General features: G+C 43.3%; 1 protein-coding gene across 1 annotated transcript; it reads left to right on the plus strand.

Annotated features, from left to right (window-relative positions):
- The first annotated feature begins 9166 nt into the window (after positions 1–9166).
- Positions 9167–21637, plus strand: GPR132 (G protein-coupled receptor 132). Its single transcript, XM_061376145.1, has 2 exons — positions 9167–9312; positions 18955–21637. Exon 2 carries the CDS (start codon positions 18979–18981, stop codon positions 20071–20073), a length of 1095 nt encoding a protein of 364 aa, XP_061232129.1. The 5' UTR covers positions 9167–9312; positions 18955–18978; the 3' UTR covers positions 20074–21637.
- Positions 21638–22134: the final 497 nt, after the last annotated feature.

A 22134-nucleotide genomic window follows, 5' to 3' on the forward strand; every position in this document is an offset into this window, starting at 1 on the left:
AGAAAAGATATCACTTTCACGCACTACAGACTGCAGAGCAGACAGACTTCCCATATATAGTCTCACATGTTAAAATATGCCTGTACTACACCAGCACCAGGTGAAGCTACACTATTTATCTTTCCATGGGTAGCTCTGTTTACAAAATGATCAAAGCTGCTAGTGTCAGGAGGAAAGACAATGGAAGGGATGTATTTTAATGTCAAAGAATGTTTCCAATTCATATGGTTGCTTCAAAAAGGTATCCTCAAAAAATACATTCCTGGCACCAAGCAGAGAGCATGGAGAACATGGAAATAGTGTTTGGAAAATGAGGCTGCAAATGCATTGTTTAAGTGAATGGAAACTGCTGAACACAAGCCAAAATCCCAGGTGTCTATAGGAAGACCAATTTATAGGAAGATCTATTTATACTGAGAAAATTGTGCCAGAGCTCAAACATCAGTGTTTTCAAGGTGATTTCCAGTAGATTTTTCTGCTCTGTCCCATCTTTATGCTGCAGTAAAAGGATCTGAAAAACTGGCAGGAAAGGAGGGGGGAAAGCTTGGATTTTTTTCCTTCAGTGTGTATACATACCTGGAAATCTCAAGGAGCTCCATACTGCAGTTTTCAGAGTGTATCAGGGAATTTATTTGAAAAAAGGTGAAGCATAAAGGGAGCCCACTAAATATTTCACTTTAACTGAAGGGTGAATGTCATGCCTTCATCAGGCACTTTCCTTTCTCCAAAACATTAAGCTGCTTGTGACAACACAGCAGCAGAGACTGAAAGGGGCCTTTTACACCTATCAGCATCCCTCAAGACTCAGAGAAGATGCTTCAAGAAAGGTATCAGAGGTAACCATCTAACTCTGCAGAAGGTGATTCCATGGCCTGGCCACTGCAGAGTGGTATCATCACCCAGATCATCACCCACATATGAACCTCAGTTTCCCCGGTAGAGGCTAGTGACACAAGGAAAGTAGAGCAAAATGAAGAAATACGCAATTGTAAAATAGAGCTGGTGCAGCTCTGTGAGCTCCCCAGTTGAGGTACAGTCAGGTAGATCACAGAATGTCTAGCAAGGGCTCAAAAACTCAGTTGTGCAGAGAGGTTCTCCCTGATGCTTTTATAGAGACACATCCTGTTGGCAGGAGGCATGTCTCCCCTTGCTTGCTGAGGTTCATATCATGGCTGGGGTTCGGCTCACGTGAAGTCATACAGACATCTGAGGCCTTCTTGCAAAAGGGGCTTTTGAGGAAACCTGAGAAATGGAGCACAGGGGTGACAACTCTACCATCACACGCCTGCTCTGCAGTCACTTCAGTACACAGAGATGTTGAAGTTCAGACTGGTGGCTCAGTGTCCAGTTTGCTCTAGGTTAGATCAAGCATGGCCAGGATGATTCCAGCTGCATACAAGAGGGAATTCCCAGTGCAGGAGAATCTCAAGATTACACAAGTTGTCCATCTTGTTAAATACAGGCATTTTGTTTTGAATCAGAGAATTCACATCCTAAGTGTCCATGTGTGATCACAGACCTCTATGACACAGAAAACCCAGGACATTGTGTCCTGTCCCAAATAAAATCTGCCAACCTGTTTTCTTGTCCTGTTGCCTTTTTACTCCCCCTCCTCCTCCAACCTATTTCCTTTTCCTGAGATGCTTACATGGCAGGTCCTGTTCATGCACATCAGTAAATCAAACCATTTACAGAGTATTATTTTCAATGTTATCTCTGCTTTGCAAAACATTGTCTGCTTTCCTGTCTGCAGCATTTGTCTAAGGTGCCCCTCAGCAATGAAGTCCCAGCACAGATGTGCCAGGGCGCCTGCCAGTTCAGCAGCAGTTTCCCCTAGCAGCATACAAGCTTCCTAGCACCTCTCACCCTCCAAGGACTTGGTGCAGCTCTTCAAAGCAGACTGTCAGTCTCTGCTGCTAAGACCTGTCAATGAGGCTCCCTGACTACAGCAGGAGCTCATACAATGTAAACAACAGAGCCCCTTGAATCTCTGCTGCATCAGCTGCAGGGCAAACTGTTGGAGGTTAAGGGGGAAAAAAAAAAAGAGTAAAAAAATATTTTGGGTATGTGGCAGAGGTCTTTTGAGTGGGATTCGGTTGGTCAGAAATCCAGGTTTCTCCAAGGCACACACTCTGTGCATGCCAATTCCCTGTCCTTCAGCCACTCACCTTATTGGGGATTTTGAAAAAGAGGAAAAATTTAATGACTTTGTTTTCATGGTTTGACACAGTTTTCATATTAATCTGAGATATAATAACCAAAAAAAACAAAAGAGCAATGCAGTAGCACAGAGGTCTGTGTAGCCATATTAAAAAGTCATGCCTCCTCAGTAAATCATCCCCTTAATGTGTATGAAATACTGAATTTCATCAGCTTTTGGCTCTCTCACAGAAGCCTCCCCAGTTAAAAATGAAGTGAGGCTTGAAATTACAGTGCTGCGTGTCGAAGATGCAAAACCAGCTTAAATTCCTATATCTTTGCACCATAGGACAAATCTTGTTGCTCAGGAGCATAGAGCATGCTATAGATGTGCAATTGGTTCTTCCTTAGAAGTTTGCTAAGGTTAAACCACTTTAGGTGTTGGCCCAACACTGTGGCTACTTTTGAGGTTGGCAAAACAAAGATCAGAAATGGGTACTCTTTGAACCACACCTTTTCTTCCACTACACGCTAACAACTGTAACCTCTGTAACAATATGGGTGTTAGTTTCCTAGTATAAGAGAGTTATTTATAAAAAGAAAGACAGACCTATCTGTCAAAAGCCTGTGACTGGGGCAAGCATGGAGCAAGTGCCACAGAGGTTCCAGGGGTACAGAGTGGCAGCCAGGGTGGCCAGGTAGTGATTGGCATCTGCCATCCAACTCTATTCAGTTTTCAGTTGCCTTTCATTCTGACTGTTCAGGAGGAACAAAAGAAAGACATGGATGGGCTGGGATGTTTAGGGACTGTTGATGCAGTTGATGTAATCTACCTGGATTTGTGTAAAGCGTTCGACACTGTCCCACATGACATTCTTGTCTCTAAATTGGAGAGACATCAATTTGATGAATGGACCACTCGGTGGACGAAGAACTGGCTGGATGGCCGCACACAAAGAGTTGTGGTCAATGGCTCAATGTCCGGCTGGAGACCTGTAATGAGTGGTGTCCCTCAGGGATCGGTGTTGGGACCGGTCTTGTTCAACATCTTCGTTGCTGACATGGACAGTGGGATTGAGTGCGCCCTCAGCAAGTTTGCCGATGACACCAAGCTGTGTTGTTCGGTTGATACGCTGGAGGGAAGGAATGCCATCCAGAGGGACCTTGACACGCTTGTGAGGTGGGCTGATGCCAACCTCATGAAGTCTAACCATGCCAAGTGCAAGGTCCTACACCTGGGTCAGAGCAATCCCAGACACAGCTACAGGTTGGGCAAAGAGATTCAGAGCAGCCCTGTGGAGAAGGACTTGGGGGTGCTGGTCGATAAGAAAATGAACATGAGCCGGCAGTGTGCTCTTGCATCCCAGAAAGCCAACCATATCCTGGGCTGCATCAAAAGGAGCGTGACCAGCAGGTCAAAGGAGGTGATCCTGCCCCTTTATTCTGCTCTCGTGAGACCTCACCTGGAGTATTGTGTGCAGTTCTGGTGTCCTCAACATAAAAAGGACATGGATCTGTTGGAACAAGTCCAGAGGAGGGCCACAAGAATGATCAGGGAACTGGAGCACCTCCTGTATGAAGATAGGCTGAGAAAGTTGGGGCTGTTCATCCTGGAGAAGAGAAGGCTGCGTGGAGACCTCATAGCAGCCTTCCAGTATCTGAAGGGCGCCTATAGGGATGCTGGGGAGGGACTCTTCATTAGGGACTGTAGTGATAGGACAAGGGGAAATGGGTTAAAACGTAAACAGGGGAAGTTTAGATTGGATATAAGGAGGAAATTCTTTCCTATTAGGGTGGTGAGGCACTGGAATCGGTTGTCCAGGGAGGTTGTGAATGCTCCATCCCTGGCAGTGTTCAAGGCCAGGTTGGACGAGGCCTTGGGTGATATGGTTTAGAGCGAGGTGTCCCTGCCCATGGCAGGGGAGTTGGAACTTGATGATCTTAAGGTCCTTTCCAACCCTAGCTGTTCTATGATTCTATGACTGTGCATGTGCAGAGATGGAGTTTGAAGCACAGAGCCAAATCCTCTGTGGCTACAGCACACTCCCTCAGCTTCTGCTGTGGGTGTATCGCTGGCAGCAGGCTTCCCAGAGAGGATGTTGGATATGACATAGCTGTGTATCCCACTTTGCCCCAAGGACCCCAGCATACAGACTGGCACTTTACCATACAGACTCTTACCATACAGAAGACAAATCTGTTGTTGCCCCACAGAAGTCAAGTAGAGTCAAAAATCTCTCAGGTGCACTGTGTGAACAACAGCTGCACTATGCCAGGGAGTTCCTGTCAGGGCACATATTAATCCCAGTGCATGAAGCAGTAGGACTGTCACCCATGATAGGACTTTTCTCTTTGGGGTGGGAGACCTTTTTCTAAACAGGGCACGATCAACTGCATATTTGACTTAACAGGTTTCCACCCCTGAGCAGACAGAACATCACCGGATAGTGAAAACTGAGGATGACCAAATTTCTACACACTATTCACAAACACAGGCACATTGAAAGCAGGACTTTAAAGCACAGATGTGAGATGCACACATCTATGCAGCCTGACAAGCCAGAAGGAATCTATGTCATCCCGCCCAGCACAGCATGCATCACATTAGAAAAGCCGGTGCATCAAAAATATTAGCAGCTGCATTTCTGCATTTGATTTCCAGCAGCAGAACAGGAAGGGTTTTGCATTCCCTGCAGACTGTGTGCTGTAAACTGGATATGCATGTGAAGGCAAAAAGCTGTGTGAGCTCTGTGCTGGGCTCAGCTCAATGGTTTTGCCACCCAGCTGGCCTGATTGCCAGGGTGAGGTGGAACTACATTAGATGCGTGGGGGAAGACTCTGCAGGTAAGCGGTTGCTGGGAGGAAGCTGAGCTTTGGTTTTAGCACAGAGCTCATCCCACACTATCTGGCTTGAGGGATCTAACCTGTGACTGATCCTGATATCAACTGCAAAAAACACCATGGGTGGTTTGTGTTCCTGTCCCAAATCAACACCATCACAGCCAGTCACAGATAAACCAAGTCTGAACCACAAGCTACTGAGACTCTCTCTTAGCCACGGTTGTATATCATACCAGTGCAGGGTCACTTGTATAGTGCTTGGCCAGAAAAAGCACAGAGCTGAGCAGACTCCAGCCCTCAACACTTCTTAGCTGCTGGTCACTGCTGTCCTAGACAAACTCTTTAGCACTTTCCTGCCTTGCTTTCAACATTAAGCATCCTATACATGCAGCATAGAATCATAGGACAGTTAGCGTTGGAAAGGACCTTAAGATCATCTAGTTCCAACCCCCCCCTGCCATGGGCAGGGACACCTCACACTAAACCATGTCACCCAAGGCTCTGTCCAGCCTGGCCTTGGACACTGCCAGGGACGGAGCATTCCCCAGACATGTCTGCAGCTCAGTCCTGTTCAGTGTGCTGACAGGTGACAAGAGAAGAGCCAGATATTTGTTTTTTTTCCTACCAAAACCCATACTTTCAAGGACCTCTTTTCATTTCCTCATTTTCCACACTTCAAAATTTAAAGCCAATAATTTTCCAAGAAAAATAGGCTTTAGTTGCTTAAAAAAAAAAAAAATGACACACAATTGTGCAAAAATTGTCTTCTTGGGTAAACTTTGGCAGAGCTGTTATGTGAGTGTGACTTTGTTCATTTGTACATGGACATAGAAGAGGGAGATAATCTGAGGTTTCTGCCATTCACAGGTTCTTGTTGGTCATGACCACAGGAAAACAGCATTCATGGTATTTTCATGTGCCGTGGAACAGAGAAATGCCAAATATCCTACCAGCTTTTCCCTTGACAGTCTTTAAATTAAAAAGGGGAGTGAAAAACTCAGTCTGAAAGTCTTTCAAAGACATTGGACCCATCAGTCTTCCACAGGTATTTCTGTTTACTGGCCAGTGGTGCACATGCACTTTCTCTCTCCTAGTGCTGTGAAAATCCCCCCCAAAAGGTGTGTGCTATGCAGGAGCGAGCTAAAGAAATTTGGACTCTTTCCTCCCCTATTCTTTGGATGGTCTCTGAACCCCAGTAGGAAAATGACAAAGAGTGCAGAGAATACATCTCATATGCAGCTTACCTTGCTTAAATGTGCCACACTGAAGGCGACTATCTAAACAGAACCCAGCAGTTAAAAAACAGAAGGAAAAATACTCAAAATTACCCAATCTAAACTCATGGATGCTCAAAGAAACATTTCCATTTACTTCAATTGGATTTAGACAGAGGCCAGAGGGTTTCTGCCTTCTGCTATAAATGGTTCTTTATATGATTTTTTTTTTCTCCCTGGACGTGACATCAGTGCAATACAACTCAGGCCAAAATTTATATTGCTGTACTGCTTGTATTATCTCTACTGAATGCAGACTAAACTTACTTGAAATGTTTGGTTTATTTTTGCCACACACGGAAGCACTAACTGTTTTCATCTCCAGTCACAAAAGATCTTGTCAAAAGTTTCTGAAAGCATCTTCCAGTGTGAAATCTTGGCATCAGTCTTCAGCTTGCTAGAGCAATGATTGTGGGTGATGCTGACTGAGGCCGTATTACTGACAGAAGCATGAAGCAGCAGTGACTCTAAATAGTAATGATTTTTCACGTCTGTCTGGAAGATTCAAGGGCACAGAGATGTGTTGTCTTCCATTTCTCTATGGAGGACCACACAATTTTCAGTATTTCATCATAAAAGCTAGTTGGCAAATGCATACGTGTCTCTGAATATCCTAAACCCTCTATGAGTGTGTGCAAGTAAGCATCACGGAGAGCATAATCTGGCACTGTACAACTGACTACACCCAAATGGGAACTGTGGTCTGGTAAATTAGAAATACCACAGAGGAGCCCACTGGTCTCTATGAAAGCTCCAGTTCTACAGGATGGACAGCACTCTGCTCTTTTCTGTCCCACATCTCTGAATGAAGATTGGCCATCTACACAGAGAAATAAGTCCTATTCATCTCAGAAACATTATTCCCACCCTTGTTTACAGTTTCCTTTTAGTTTTATATTGATGCAGAGGAGTATAATGATGAAATCATGAGTTTGGAGCAGTGCACAGACTGGGTCCAGCACTATGTCCAGGCAGGCTGAGCTTGTGCAGACAGAAATTTTACCTGTTCTTCTCTGCAAATGGAGGCTACCAAGCTGCCTCCAGGCTCTTCTTTCCCAGTTCCTCATGACTCTGAGAATGGTTTTCTCTTCACAGACTCTTACCCAGAAACCCTCTCCAGCAGAACTGAACCAAAGTGACCTTTTCACCCCAGAATGAAAGTACACACTAAGCATTTCTTTAATTTTACAAAAGACATATTTCACTTTCAATACAGTTATCAAAAGCAAATTCAGTTATCTGCTTGCCTTAGACTGCCACCCAGTTCCTCACTGTCCTACCTCAGCTCCCTAGCAATCTGCAAGCACTGACAGACCCTCATGGGGTGCTGCAAGCACCTTACCAGAGGTGGAATTAGTAAAAGTTGACCAGAAAGTTGCCTTCATAAATCTGTTCATAAGTGACTTTCACAGAGTCATACATAGCACCTGCAATGACGCATGGAACAGGTCTCACAAACAAGGTCTAGGCTGGCAGTATAACATTGGGATCTTCTTCCTCCTTTTCCTAAAGCCTGAGCTAGGGCACTTGCTAAAGCTCACAGGCTCCTTCATATCAGTGCTCTCTGCCATTAAGAAGCTCCTTCAAATGAACCATTCTTCTCAAAGCTCTCAAAACACTGTCTTGTCTTCTTTAGCATTCGCAGCCTTTTCTAGCACAACTGGCACCAGAATGGTCTTTCCTCCATATCACCACCCCCTTCTATTGGGCTTTAATACAGTTCTTCATCCATTTAAATACCTAGTCATTTCATACATATTCAAGTGAATATATGTGTAGCACCCAGAGCAGGTATTATCTCCACTGTACAAAGAACAAATAATTATCTAAGGCAGGCATCCTGTTCTTGACAGGGCATGGCAGCCCAAGTTCCTTGGTCTCCTGTCCCTCCAGGGCACATTAGCACAATGATGAAGGAGTACACCTGGAACAGGAGTCCAAGAGGTGAAAATTCTGGTCACAAATGGAGTCTGGCAGTTACAAGAGCTGAACCTACATTTTCTCACCCCTGCCACAACTGACATAATTTGAAAGGAATCACTCCCCTTGTTAAGGCTTTCTTTTCTCTTAGCTAATCTTCTGACTGCACTGCTCAGCCTCGGCTTCCTCCATCAGCCAGCCATAGCAGCTCATTGTGCCAAGGCTACACATGCCCAGCAAACAGCCCAAGCATACCTATGCATGTCTCCCATCTCTGCTGGCACAGCAAGAAAGATAGATTAAATGGAAGCTGAAGTCAAACAGCAACAGCCCGAAGTCCCCCCAGCCAGGCTGTCTTGTCTGGTTTGGCACAGAGGGGCAGGAAGCATTGCTCTTCTCGTGGGCCACCTCCTAAAATGCAGCTCTGGTTGCCAAGCCACTGACTTGTGAAAAGTGGCAGCCATGTACGGCTGCTCAAGCCCAGTGTGCAGGAGCATGGGTGCTATTTCATATCTGAAAGCAATACAGGGGACAGCATGGGAGCAGGCTGTTTCAGAGACTTCTCAAAAGCTTTGACTTTGCAGAAATGTTGAATAAATTCTGATACCCTGCATGCTCTGCTTGGTAGTAACATCTCAGTGCCTGGTCTGCATTTACACACAGATCCACCACCACAATGCATTTCTCCCTTCTGTCTTCCTGATAATTCCACATTTTCCTGTTCTGACCATTTGGTTTTTCACCTTTCTTACTATCCTTCACTTTGAGTAACTAGTAAATAATTTCTTCTGCCTCTTTTCACTTTTTCAGTATATTTTCAGGTGCAGATCTTCCCCAAAGATATTCCTTACCATAGATGTCTTTTGCCAGTCACTTTCTCAAAGGATGGCAGGACTAAGTTTTTCAAGGCTGGGGTATTCCAATCCCACCCCTATCTATAACTGTGCACCTAACTACAAGTGACACACTTTGGGAGCCTGATGAAGTCGTCAGCAGACTACTTTCTTTCAGCTCACACTTCTTATGACTGTTCACAGTAGTATTAGTAACTTCCTGCAGTGTTTACAGAGCAGCCTGTGGGTACAGCACAAGTTGGAGCCCTTCATCGACTCCTCTGCAAAAGCCAGATTAAAAATAGGTAAGCGATTTCTGTCCCTGAGGCAAGGCATTATTTCTTCTAAGCACTATTCTGCTTTGTTCTGATTGATTATTACTTCTCTGTGCTGTGCTTTTGTGCTTCAGAAATGCAGGCTCTGTTGATATTTCACCATAGTCTAAACCTCCTGTGATTGATACAACAGACATAAAGTGTTGTTTGGTCTGTATTAATTAGAGTTCATTGCAGTTGATGGAATCCTTGCTACCTGTTTTCCTTACGAATTCCCTTTCCTATAAAAAACATGTTTCTCTCTTACAAATCAGTTTTAGTTCCTGTAAGGGAAAGATGATAATTAGGACTGAAGGATTTTGGCAGGATACAGGTGGCTGCTAAGTCAGATTTAACCATCCCTGCAAAGCATGAGACGTGTTATGTTAGAAACACAAATGCTGGGCTTCCTTTGGTAGACCATAAGGAGAATTCACAACCAGCCTTTCCTCTCATCCTTACTCTGCTGGAAAAGCAAGACAGATATTTTACTATGATGTTTACCTGCTGTTCTATAGTGACTAAGTGGATACACTACATTTCTTCTTTTTCTCAGTCTTTTTTTACACACCACGGCTGAACTTTGGCACCCAGAAATGTGGAGTCTAAGTTAAGATTATTCTTTTTCGTCAAATGTTTTGGGAGTCGACTTGTTCCTCTGAGACTTCAAAATACTGGGATGATGCTTCATGCTCTCCTCTGTAATCCAAAAACCTTGCTTTTAAATGAAAGCTGATACATCTTTGCATTTAGTGTAGCTGTTATTTTGTGTAGTAGCTGCAGCTTTAAGGAGACCACAAGTCTTGTAAAGTCACAGGCTGGTAACGGCAATCACACCACACTGGTAGCTGGCCAAAATGAATTAGTTTGGGTTCTTTCCTTTGAGACTTTAAAGAAGCCTACTTTTGCTTTGAGGCATTCTGAGATCGAAGAGGATCCTTCCTATGCCAAATAAGGTTTAGCAAAGGGTGAACAGCCAGGCTGACCAGCTGGCTTGATCAAACGGAATTGCTTCCTCAATTTAGTTTTTCATAGGGTCTTCTTAGTTGGCTTTCTTTTCCTTCTTACCTTCCCCATTTGTTTGTGTTGCAACAGAAAGCACTACAGATGATGGCTACTGACTCCTCTTGAATTTTTAACATAAAGTTTGCTACTCTGGCAAAGACCAAGGAGCATCTAGGTTGGTTTTAACCCCCTCTTCCCATAATCCTATTTATATCTTAAACCAGCAGTTCCTTAACTTCCAGCAACCTCATACAGGGAGGGGGAAGGGGAGGGAAAAATAACCCCACACAGAAGTTCTGCTCTTTAGCACTCAATGGGCAAGGCTAATTTTCTTCTGAGGACTCTTCCACAGTTCTGTACACAGGACACTACTTTTAAACAAATACTCAGTCTGAATTGAGCACCCCTCTGTACAGCTTTCTGCCTGAAACTGCAGTCAGCTCTTTCAAGCGCAGCATTTCCCATGTCTCTTTGGGAGACACTGATCAGAAGACCAGAAGCCTCATCATGATCACATAAACAGCATTGCCATCAAACTAGAAGTGCCTGAAGGCAGCGTTTCATCTAGATCAGGCTGCCCTGACAAAGCTCAGTCCCACTTTGGAACAGAAATGGAAATTTCACAGCTCTGTACAGAATGTTTTTGCCATCCCAGCCAGGCTCCTTTATTCTTGTATACAAGAGGCTATAAAAGTGCATGTAAGCCAGTGATTTTCAAACCAGAAAAGCTGGGAGTGGGGAAGGGGACAGCAGTATCGCTGCAGTTACAAACAGGGTCATGCCACTGCTCACATTAGCAGTTGTTGCTCCCAGTGCAGCAGAAATGTGGCTGGAGTGGCAGCTGCAGTAACTGCTGTGCCAGACAGCATAAAGACAGGTTTCTGTGGCTGTTTTCTGACTTAGTACCTGTGCATCTAGCCTGACTTCAGCACAAGCTCAGGTTTTGCTTGCTTGCTATTTCTTGATCGTCAGTGCAAGCCTAATGTGTTTTCAGTGTGCCATGGGTTACAATTAGCAATCAGCAGTTCAGTGTAGTTCCACCTGGCATTTGTTTTATCTCCTTTGACCCTTTTCCACTTCTGCATAGACTCAAATGCTTGTCCAAAAGCTGCTGTCCCAACTGCTGCTGGCTCCAGGGTTGCTGTGCATGTCTCACACATAGAACTAGGACAGGTCTGGCAGGGTTTAGCAGACAGAACACCTTCTCATATCCTTCTGCCACGTTATTGCCTCCTGAGTGAGATGTGCCTCCCTGGGTGAAGACCACTGCTTTAAACTGAACTCCTGGAGGAACACTATTTTGACTTAGCCCTCCCTCTTATACTGGACTTACAACAGAGCACTGGAGGAGAAGGAGGTAGTCAAGGATCCTACCAAACTGACAGAAAACCCATCATCTTTACAGCTACCTTCTGTAGAGCACATCAGACTTGACAGAGTCTGTCTCAGACTACAGCTACTTTGATCTCATCTGCCTTCATGAATCAAGCCTATTTTTAAAGCAGGGTATTTAGTGCAGATAGATACTGCCAAACACATCTAAGGTTCAGACCTGGCTGTTGGTGGAGCAGAGCATGTGACAAAAACATTCTACAAGAAACAAATATCCTGCTGTGGATCTGGAGTCCATGAACACCAAAGGCCCAGTATTAAAACTGAAGCAGAAAGTGAAGAGGGTTGTACCACTGCACAGTCAAGCAGAGGCTGACCACAGTGGAAAGGTCTGAGAGGAATGAGAAATTCAGAAGAGGGTCTATCAGAAACAACATATGATTTAGATATTCCTAAAGAAACACTCCTTGAGGAATATCTGATAGCTGGGATTTTTACGTTAATGTCTTCCAGGACAGACTCCAAGAGTACCAATGAAGAACAAGCTGCCCATTCAGATAGATGTACTAATAGCTGGAAGAGACTGCAGCTGAGGATTCAGAGAAGACACTGCAGGAGACTTAGCATTTATGAGTGGGCTTACAGAGATGTCAGAAACATGTAAGGTCAAAGAGGAATCTTTGAGCATCACAGTTTTTGCTGGTATAACTAAGGTCTTGAGGAGAAAACCCTGCCACTATGTGAGCTGGCTAGCTATAGGAGGTGACCTAGATGGCAAAAAAGGAAAACTTTTAGTTCTTAGTTCTCCAACTGAGAACAAAACATAAGACAAGAAGGAACAAAGAAGTTTACTTTCATTTCATGGTAAATGGAAAAGGAGGAAACATTGGTGTCTGAGTTCAGAGCACTTGTAAAGACCATCTTTAACTGCTCTGTTAAAAATAGGATTCTTTCACGTGCAGAAGTGTCATGGGTGCATTGTGGTTTTCACAAGTCTTTGCAGATCTCACTTGCTGAGAAAATTTTGACGCGAAACTAGCTAGACCTCTCAGTGACAAACAATATGCCAGTGAGGCCAAGTCTGGCAGGTCACAAAATTATTTTGGGCCTCATTTTGCTCTGCTTTTCCCCAGCAATCTCTTTAGTATTGACGATGCTACTGGCAGCCATGCAGCTCCCATGTCACAGGAGCTCCTGCACAGACTCACAAAGGCAGTGCTGAGAATAGTAGGTCCCCTGTAGGAGAGAGATGTTTAAGGTTCTTTCCAACCCAAGCATTCTATGAATCTATGATTTGTGGATCTCCTGGGACAGCAGTGGTTTGAAAAACACTGATTGACTTGGGACAGAGGGAAAGCATCAGTAGGAAGGCGAAAGGCAGGAGTGAACCAAGGCAATGCAGAGACCACATACTGGGAGACAGGAGATGACGGGCTGGCAAGATGTGGCCAAGCCAGCAATGGAGGACAGAGCCTGGGCAGGGCTCGGCAGCAGCAGGCCAACCACATGCAGGACACAGCCCTTGAACGTTAATAAAAACAAACCAATATAGGGAAACAAACAGAACCATTGGCAAGCCACAATCCACAGCCAACTGAGAAACAAGTGAAGAAACTTACCACAAGGTAGGATAACTGCATGTTCACTCAAGCATATGCCCTTAACCCAGCTCTGCTACAATGACTTTGCTCTGTTCATGTGTGGCAGTGATCGCCTGAGCTCCCCAGAGCTTCTGTGGGTCCAGGAGCACAGAGATGCTGGGTACCACTGAAGGGCTACCACAAAACACAGGCATGGCTGTGCCATTCCCACTCTGACCGCTTGGCTTACCTGAGAGGTGACGAGACCGAACGTTCACACCTCTGGACATGACATGCCTCCTAGCAGGAACAAGTCTCTCTTGGATACAGGGTGGCTGTGGATAACCTTCATATCTGCTCATACACGGACTTGAAGGCTTTACTTAGGCCTTGCATTGGTTCAAGTGTCACACGTGGCCAGCTGCTGGCATCCACCAAAGGGAGGGAAAAGATGTACAGCCTCAGTACAGAAATCTCTAGCAACCCCAGGCAGTTGCTGCCCTAGAGACACTTTTGAGTCATGACAGTCTGGGATGAAAACAGCTCTAATACAGGCCATTCTGTAGCTCCTAGTGTGTTTCTAACTGCAGGTGCCAGAAGTTTGGCAGGAGTCTCTTGTCTGAAGGCCAGGATGGCTAAGGCCAAGAAGAAGGAGGAAACATGTCCACAAGTAGGTGCTGGGGAGATCCTGATCCTAAAATATAAAGGATGACTTTTTAAGGGTTACACCTGTGGGTTTGAATATAGGTCTCGGCGCTTCTTTGTTTAGCCACTTGAGGTCAGATTTCCCTCAAATCTAGCAGTTAGACACACTCAGCTCTAGCAGTGTGCCAGCATGGCCAGATCTCCTTGCTTTGTAAAAACAGCCTGCTCCCTGATACCCCAGCCTGCTCTTTCAGGAGCCCAGAGCAGTGTCAAACCTTGGTGTCAAATCTGCTGGCACTCAGCTGTGCTCTGACCTCCAGAACCATCCTGGGATGGGTCAGAGAAACTGTGCATCAGAATCCCTCCACTCATCTCCTTCTTCCAAGACTTCGTAGTTCCAGCACAAGCCAGCAAGAAAGTCTGTTAGGTTTCCAAATGACCCAGTCAAGTAACAGAAGACTTATCTTAATAGCCCCCACTGCCAAAGCTGCCAATCAAGCTGTGACAGCTTTAGGGAGGCATCAAGCATGAACGCCTGTTGGTTGTGTGTGTGAAAAAGGGGTGTGAAGAAGAGGAATTGAATCAGCAGCACAGAAGTCTCCAGTCTTGGGGCTGCTCTTAGGTGTTCACTTTCACTGCTGCTTCTCCAAACCCTATGCTTTCCTCAGCCTCAGACTTGACAGGCTTTATAGTTATCTCCAAATTTAGGATGGCCTTTCAGGTGCTCCTGATGGCTTTCTGGCTGTGAAGCCATTCCTTTGGCTCCAGGACCTTTTCTAGACAAGCTGGTAGGTACCACAGAGTAAATCTGCCCTACAACAGCCACTCTATGATGCTCTCAGGGAAGACTGAAAAACTTTGCTATGTCCAAAAGTCCCAAAATCATGAGTCACAGCCTCTGAAGCATAAGACGAAGGAAAAAAGTCCACTGGTACAGGGTGATTTTGCAGTCTATCTTTCATCTGTGAATTTCCCTTATCTACTGTATCTGACAGGTAGTTTACCTACTTTTAGATGTATTGAACAAGATTGTTTTAAACGCTGCAGCAGGACTTTTCTTTTACACATTTCTCTCTTATCCATCTGTCATTCTTGTCTCCTGTGCAGTCTCTCACAGGTACTATAACACACACAATTTATGGAAGGACCACTATTTTAAGTTGGGTCCTTTGTCAACCCTGAATTATAACAATTCATTGCTCATTTTAGCAAAATAGCTCATTTAGTTGTACATTGTGGGAATGGGGAAGTGGATGTGTGGCTCTACATAAATGCCCACACATGGGTATTTAAAATCTGTAGTTGCTGAGAGTTCTTCTCTATGAATCAGAAGATTAATCAAATACCTTCCTCTCATCAGAAATGATTGCTGACTTCCCCTTCTGAAAGGCAGATGATGAGTATCTTCTACCTCCCAACAAATATGTTTTTATGTAAGATTTCTTGTATCTGCAGTATAGAATTAAATATTAAAGCTGTATACTTAATCCCAAGGTCTTGCTGCTTCCTTACAGCAGCTAATTTCAGCCTACAAATGCTCCATAACTTGTTTTAAGCGGGAGCTGCCTGTCTTTCTTGTTTCTTGAGAGCTTTCTCCACTGCTGCAGCAGCCAGGGAGCCTTCAAAAGAGGGTAAAACTCAAGCAGAAGTCTAATAAATACAAGAAACTTGCCACTCTCAGGAATCACATGGAATTTTTGTTTTTCCTGACTAGGCATTAAATCTGCTTTGTACCATGTTTATTTGTCTCTACATTCAAATCCCATCAGTGGTTTGTTTCCAGTCAAGATAGCATGAAGGTAGATATTTTAAGATGGAGTTGTGCTCAGGCTGGATTCCCAGTATAGTTCTATAACTTTAATCTACCTTTTTTTCTCTACAGAGTTTAGAAACAAAATAGTTAGTAATTTATATTGTTTTCTATTGTATTCTATTATTCAAGTTTCAAAATGCATTGCTTCAAACCCCACTATCTTTCATGTGTCTGCTGGGTAGACTAAGAAGAGCCATTGTTGCTTTTCCTTTGTATGCTGTGACTTCCTTATAGGAGTGGCTTCATCTACTAATTTGATTATTTCTAATGAAAAAACAAACTATTTCAATCACAAAAACAAAAAAGCCAATTCACTGACTTGCTGAGCTAATGGATCATAATCTATTTTTATTCACAAAGATGCCACAAATATTTTCATACATTCAAGAGCAGCAGAGCAAATAATCCACATTACTTTCTATTAAAGTTAACAGACATGAATGCTAGTGTCCAGAAAGTTTAATTGTCCATAAAGTTCACAGGCAAGTAATGTAGGTTCTGCATAAGAAGAGTATCCCAGGTTCATAAGAGGGGTGATATTGCTGGTGATGAGTACTCTGTAGGTGATGTATCTCTCATATCTGGGAATCGATGTCTTACAGTACTAGATTTGAGTGGTCAGACTGACATCATGTTAGCACTCGTGTCAAATACAGTACTGCATGCTACTAAGGAAAGCATACAAAACCCCTAGGGAGAAACTCAGATCCTGTTTCATTGAAGGTTAATTTATGCTTCAAAATATGTAGGTTGTTGCCCTTTCCAAACACTGGGGCTGGAAGGAAGGTGTGAAAATATGGTTCGTTTTTATCTTAAACATTATAAGCATGGAGCTTTTAAAAATTATTGCTAACACCCACACAAACCCCTCAAAACTTTCAGCTCTAACAATAATCCTTGGCATAGAAGGATGATCAGAAAATTATTGGAGGATGAAAAATACATTAAACAATATGTTGCACTGATGTAGTTACACTCATGTTATGGATTTCACTGTGTCTTTCTTCTCTTCTGTCCCCCTGTATCTCAGGTGAATCCACTCAAAGACTTTCAGTCACTGCTCTGTTCAGATACTGTTCTTTTTTTGATTTCTCCCTCTTTTCCATGCAACTATATCTTCAGTTTTCTTTTCTACTTCTCCTAATAGGGGTACTTTTATCACTGCAACTTCTCTATTGGAAACTGAAACAGTTTTTCATTAGCAGCTTATAGACAAATGAAGGGAAAAAAAAGAAAAAAGAAACAAAAAAAAACCCCACCTTTTGTTCTCCCCCTTGTTTTCACTTCCCTTTTTACCCCTCAGTGTTAGTGAAAACACTTCAGCCTCTTGAGAGAAGACCAGATATTATTGCAATTGGACCAAATGAGCAGCAAGACCCATCAGTCAAGTCTCTGCACATCCAAGGACCCTTTTCTGCTTCATTTAGGGACCAGACTCCAGGAAAGATCTTTACATTCACTCTGAAGTTATAAACTCTAAGCTGACAGACTCACGAATGTCCACAGACTTTTCAGGCTTAGCAGTGGCATTTCAAGGCAAAAGAACTGAAGAGAGTGATGTGGCTAGAGCTGCTGCCCACCTCCATGTGACCCAAATGGCCAGATGCTTCAACCAGTCACTAAAACTGCTCATCACAAATATTAGCAGAAAATGAACCCTGAAATGGTGGGTTGTTGTTGTTTTAATTAGCTGTGTAATTATTATTATTATTTATTTGAATGACTATCTCAGACGCAGGATAGCCTGCTCCAGCCCTGCACCAGTGTGGGTGCAACCCAACAACAGAGTGCTCACAGGTAACCAGCTGCCTCTTTAGATAAAGCAGTTATGAATGCTTAGATAAAACAGTTACGAGTGCTCTATTTGAGAGATGTGGGAATACATCCATCATGGCCCAGCCACCACAGAAGAAGACAGAACTTGCAATCTTCTGGCCTGAGCCAAATATCAACACAGCAAACTCTAAAGTCCTGAGGAGAAGATAAAAGTGTGTGTTCAGTCACAGAGCGGTAATGTCACAGGGAGAAGTTTCATAAACAGTCGGCTGAGTGCTGCTTTCTGGTATTCAGTTTGACAAGGAAACCTCTTGCAGGCCTCAGGAGCTGAGCAGAGAGAAGTGAAGCTCAGAAGTCAGGCTAGATGCAGTGGCCAGGGCCAGAAGACTCTTCCCTAGGCAGGGAGAGAGCTAGGAGAAGGTGAGGTAGAGGAGCAAATGGATGAGCCCTCTCCTCCTTCCAGATACAAGGCTGAGACATGTTCCTGGATCCTTCCCAGGCTCCGGAGCTGACAGGCCAGATCTTCAGGAGAGTCATTCAGTTCACGCTTTTTCTCTCGAAGTGTAAATTCTGCCCATGGCTTTGCTTTGTCAGCTGGGGCTTTGAGCTTGGCAGCCAACTGTCATTTAAGCATGAAGGTCTCTGCAGCTCAGCCTCTGCCCTGTGCTTTAGGCTGTATGCCAAAAGGCAAGGAAAGAAAAGCATGCTTCATGCAGGCAGCTTAAAAAATCACAGGCATCTCCTTCCTGAGGCTCACTCATGGGTGCTAAGCACAGGAATGAGACTTGAAGCAAAGCTGGAAGGAAGGAGGTAACAGAAGGAGGCAAGAGAAAGAAACATTGGGAACCATGTGTCTACAGAAAAACTCTTCTACCACTTCCTTCCTGCCCTGCACCATTTTCAGCTGCAATGGGGGAAGCATGCCTTCACACAAGCACAAACAGCAGAAATAGGCAATGCAGAAAAGAGAATATGCAGACAAACACAGGATTAAGGGACATATGCAAAGCCTGGGAGAGGGGGAAAGAGGGAACCTTCAACCACTCTTGAAGGCTTTTTTCTTAAGGTATCTGGCATAGACAGACGCTGAGGTGGCATGCAACTGTGCAGTGTCCCTGCCACCAGCTGCCTCATGTGCAAGTTGTAGTCACCTGCTGTGCTTTACCATAGAAAAGGTCTTCAAGACCCCTATGGTATGCAGGTGTACAGCAGCTCTCACATTGGTCAAGCTCTCATATGCCACATCCCAGGAGATGTCTGGGCAGAGAACTACTGCTGACCCTGAAATCACTCACCTTTTTTTATCCCCTCTACACAGCAGCTCAGTAGGTGGCCCGGAGTGCCTGTCTTAGATGCTTCCCCAAGACAAGCATCCCACTTGTTCCCCTGGTGCCCTGTTGGCACCTAAGGGACTGTAACCTTTATTGACATACTTTTACGTGATGCAAATGCTAACTTTCTGTCTTGTCTTCTGATTCTCAGGAAGCACCAGCTGGAAAAAGAATAATGGAAAATTGTACAGACACAAATAAGAGCTCCATTTGCACAGGAATTCCCTACAAAGACAGCAAGACACTTCTGGTTGCTGTTTACAGCATTGTTTTTGCCATAGGCCTTCCAGCAAATTGCTTAACTTCCCTGCTTACGTTCATACAAATCCAAAGGAATAAAGTAATTGCCATCTACATTTTCAGTTTATCATTGTGTGAGCTGACATATTTAAGTACCTTGCCTCTCTGGATTCTCTATGTGCAAGATGATCACCAGTGGACTATGGGTGAAAAAGCTTGCAGAGTAACAGGATTCATCTTTTTCTGCAACATATACATCAGCATTCTGCTTTTGTGCTGCATTTCTGTGGATCGTTACGTGGCACTGGTGTATGCTCTGGAATCAAGGGGGAGAAGAGGACAGAAAAAGGCAATTATAATAGTGTTTTTTCTCTTTGCTGTGGTTGCAATAATCTATGTTCCAGTATTTTACATGGAAGATAACCCAGGTAGTAAGACCTGCTTTGAGACTTTACCCCTTGACATAAAACTGGCTTCTTTCAGCTTTGCTAGATTCTTATTTGGATTTGCCATACCTTTCACAATCCTCATTTTCACAAACTATAAAATTTTCCAAAGTACTAAAACAAGCAGCAGCTTGACTTGTCGGCAAAAAGCCAAAGTGAAGTATCTGGCTATTGCCATCATTATAATTTTCCTGATGTGTTTTGCTCCCTACCATGTGGTACTCTTAATAAGATCCATATACTTCATCTTTCATCAAAATTGCTCATGTCCATTTGAAGAAGACATCTATTCAGTTTTTACAGTGTTTCTGTGTTTAGCCACTGCAAACAGCATTGCTGATCCAATCATCTATGTGCTGGTTAGTGAAAATGTCAGAAAAGACTTTTATAGGAGTCTGAGAAGATGGAGATTTAACTCATCCAGGCTAAATTCATCCGTTAATCACAAGAGTGACAGCATAAAATGGAAAATGTCAAAAGAATCACAGGAAGGAGGGGTAAGAGAAGAAAACAAAGAAATAACAGATTCATCTGACATTCAGAAAGCCTGCAATAGCGGCAAAGACCAAGAAGGTGGAAGCTAGCAGTTAGCTGCTGGCACAAATAAGCTGTTCCCAACACCAGCTGCAGGATGCACACTGCAGCATTCTACTTACATGCTGCTGTCTGTAGGAAGTTTTGCCACAGTACATGGACTAGCAGCTCTTTGAGGATGCTATGGAAGAGATAATTCTTATTTCTGCTTGTTTCCTACAGTAAGGTTTGCCCACCAGTATCATTGGTGAAAACATTGCTTTGCTAAGGACATGTGGAATAAACAACATAATTTACTTTGACTCACACTGAAATCTTAAAAACTTATTTTGGGTCTGGTTCTTATTCATATGAATACAGAACCAGTTTTATCTTCTGAGCTGGGCAAAAAAATATACCAGCTGAGGAGAACACGTAAGGCCCATTCCTGTGGTTGAAATGTTTAGTTCTTGAGGAGGTGCATGTTCAGATTCTCATACGCATACTCTGTTGTTAACGTTTGTGGTTAACCCGTGGAAAATATTAAAAATGAGGAAGTCTTTCAACAAGAGCCTTGAAAACGTTCCTAATACTTCAGTATGCAGCTTTATCTGCCTTGCACATTCTGGGCAGAATTAGAGGGCAAAACAGTGGCCTGGTAACACAGAACAGTACTTCCATATTAGTCAAGATCCTGCACTGTCCTGAAAGTCTTGAAATGTACAATTCTAATGCTTGATATTTTATGATTAGTAAATTTTTGCAGTTAAATTTAGAATGCACAGAAGTATATAGAGTATTTTCACATTTCTAAGTGGAGTCAGGGACTTTTTATGCCATCTCCAAACATTTGTTGAACTTGTGCTTCATTTCTGCTTAATCTTTCATTTCTGGCTTCCCTTTTGGTATTGATCCAAATTTTGCTGTGTAGAAGTCTGCACAAGAGTTAAGTGCCTTACTGACAAGGAAGGGCTAGCAGCATAGAGAACAGTCCCATTGGCCCAGAGAGGGAGCTCCCTCAAACACACTGCTGGTGCACACGTGACACTATGCTGGGGCAGATTGTGTTGTTGCTGCTGTCACTTTCACTATGAATAAATTACTGATAGTAGTTTCCTGTGCCTTGAAACCAGAATTTAAAAAATAGGAATGATACAAAACTGGCAAGATTTATCTAAACAGCTTCTTCATATTTTCATGCCATCAAAGTAAAACAGACAAAAATCATGAATCAATTGCATGTTTATTTGAGTACAAGTCTGTAAAGTGTTTTACAGCATCATTCTATCTGTAATGTTTTATTTCTGTAATATTTTAAAATTTTTATTAATGCTCAAATTTCTGAATTGAATTAACATTAACCAATGTTAATGTAAATAGAATACTTGTTAATATGCTAAAATTGTCAGATATTTCTATAGTTTATGCTTTATTCTTACACAATTTTGGGAAAAAGCATTGTGCTAAAATGGCATTTCCTCAAGTTATCATATTTATGACATATTTAATTTTTGTATTATTTAATTACTCCTCTTGCATCTACCTATGAAATGCTTGTATCCACAAAAGTGGTTCACATAATACTTACTAAGAGATTGTTTCTCGGAAAAATGTGAAATTCTGCTGTGATGCTAATTAACGAATTCTGTTTTTCTATTTTCACATGCACCCCAGAGATCAAACTCTCTAAGGTACCAAGGAGAGATCTACAAAGCGCTGAATATCTGTAACTTTGCTGAAAATCAAACTTTCTGTTGCTGAAAACCAAACTTTTCTTTGCTAGAAAACTCAGCAGCAGGCATTGCTTGTAAAAGCGTCAGTGAGCTGTGCTGATTAATCTCTGGAGACACGTATGCAAACTGCCTTAACCTCTGGATTTTCATAGTCTAAATGTAAACTTTGATGAATAATAGCCGTGAATTTACAAGAAACCAAAGGTACAGATTTCTGAACTAATTGAAATGATGCACATTGGATATTCACCTCGATTAATTTAGAAATCTCTCTGATGTTTTTCCTCTGATAAAAAGTGAGTGTCTTCAGAGTAATCACTATTGGAGCCTCAGGCCATAGATGCAGAGGACAAGGATTAGAAGGGCCTGATGCAGAGTCTGTAATTCTTTTGCCTTGAC

The sequence above is a fragment of the Neopsephotus bourkii genome, unplaced genomic scaffold (genome assembly GCF_033783945.1).
Source record: "Neopsephotus bourkii isolate Nb327-2 ecotype Australia unplaced genomic scaffold, CSIRO-AGI_Nbou_v1 NB_1707, whole genome shotgun sequence".
Lineage (NCBI taxonomy): Eukaryota > Metazoa > Chordata > Aves > Psittaciformes > Psittacidae > Neopsephotus > Neopsephotus bourkii.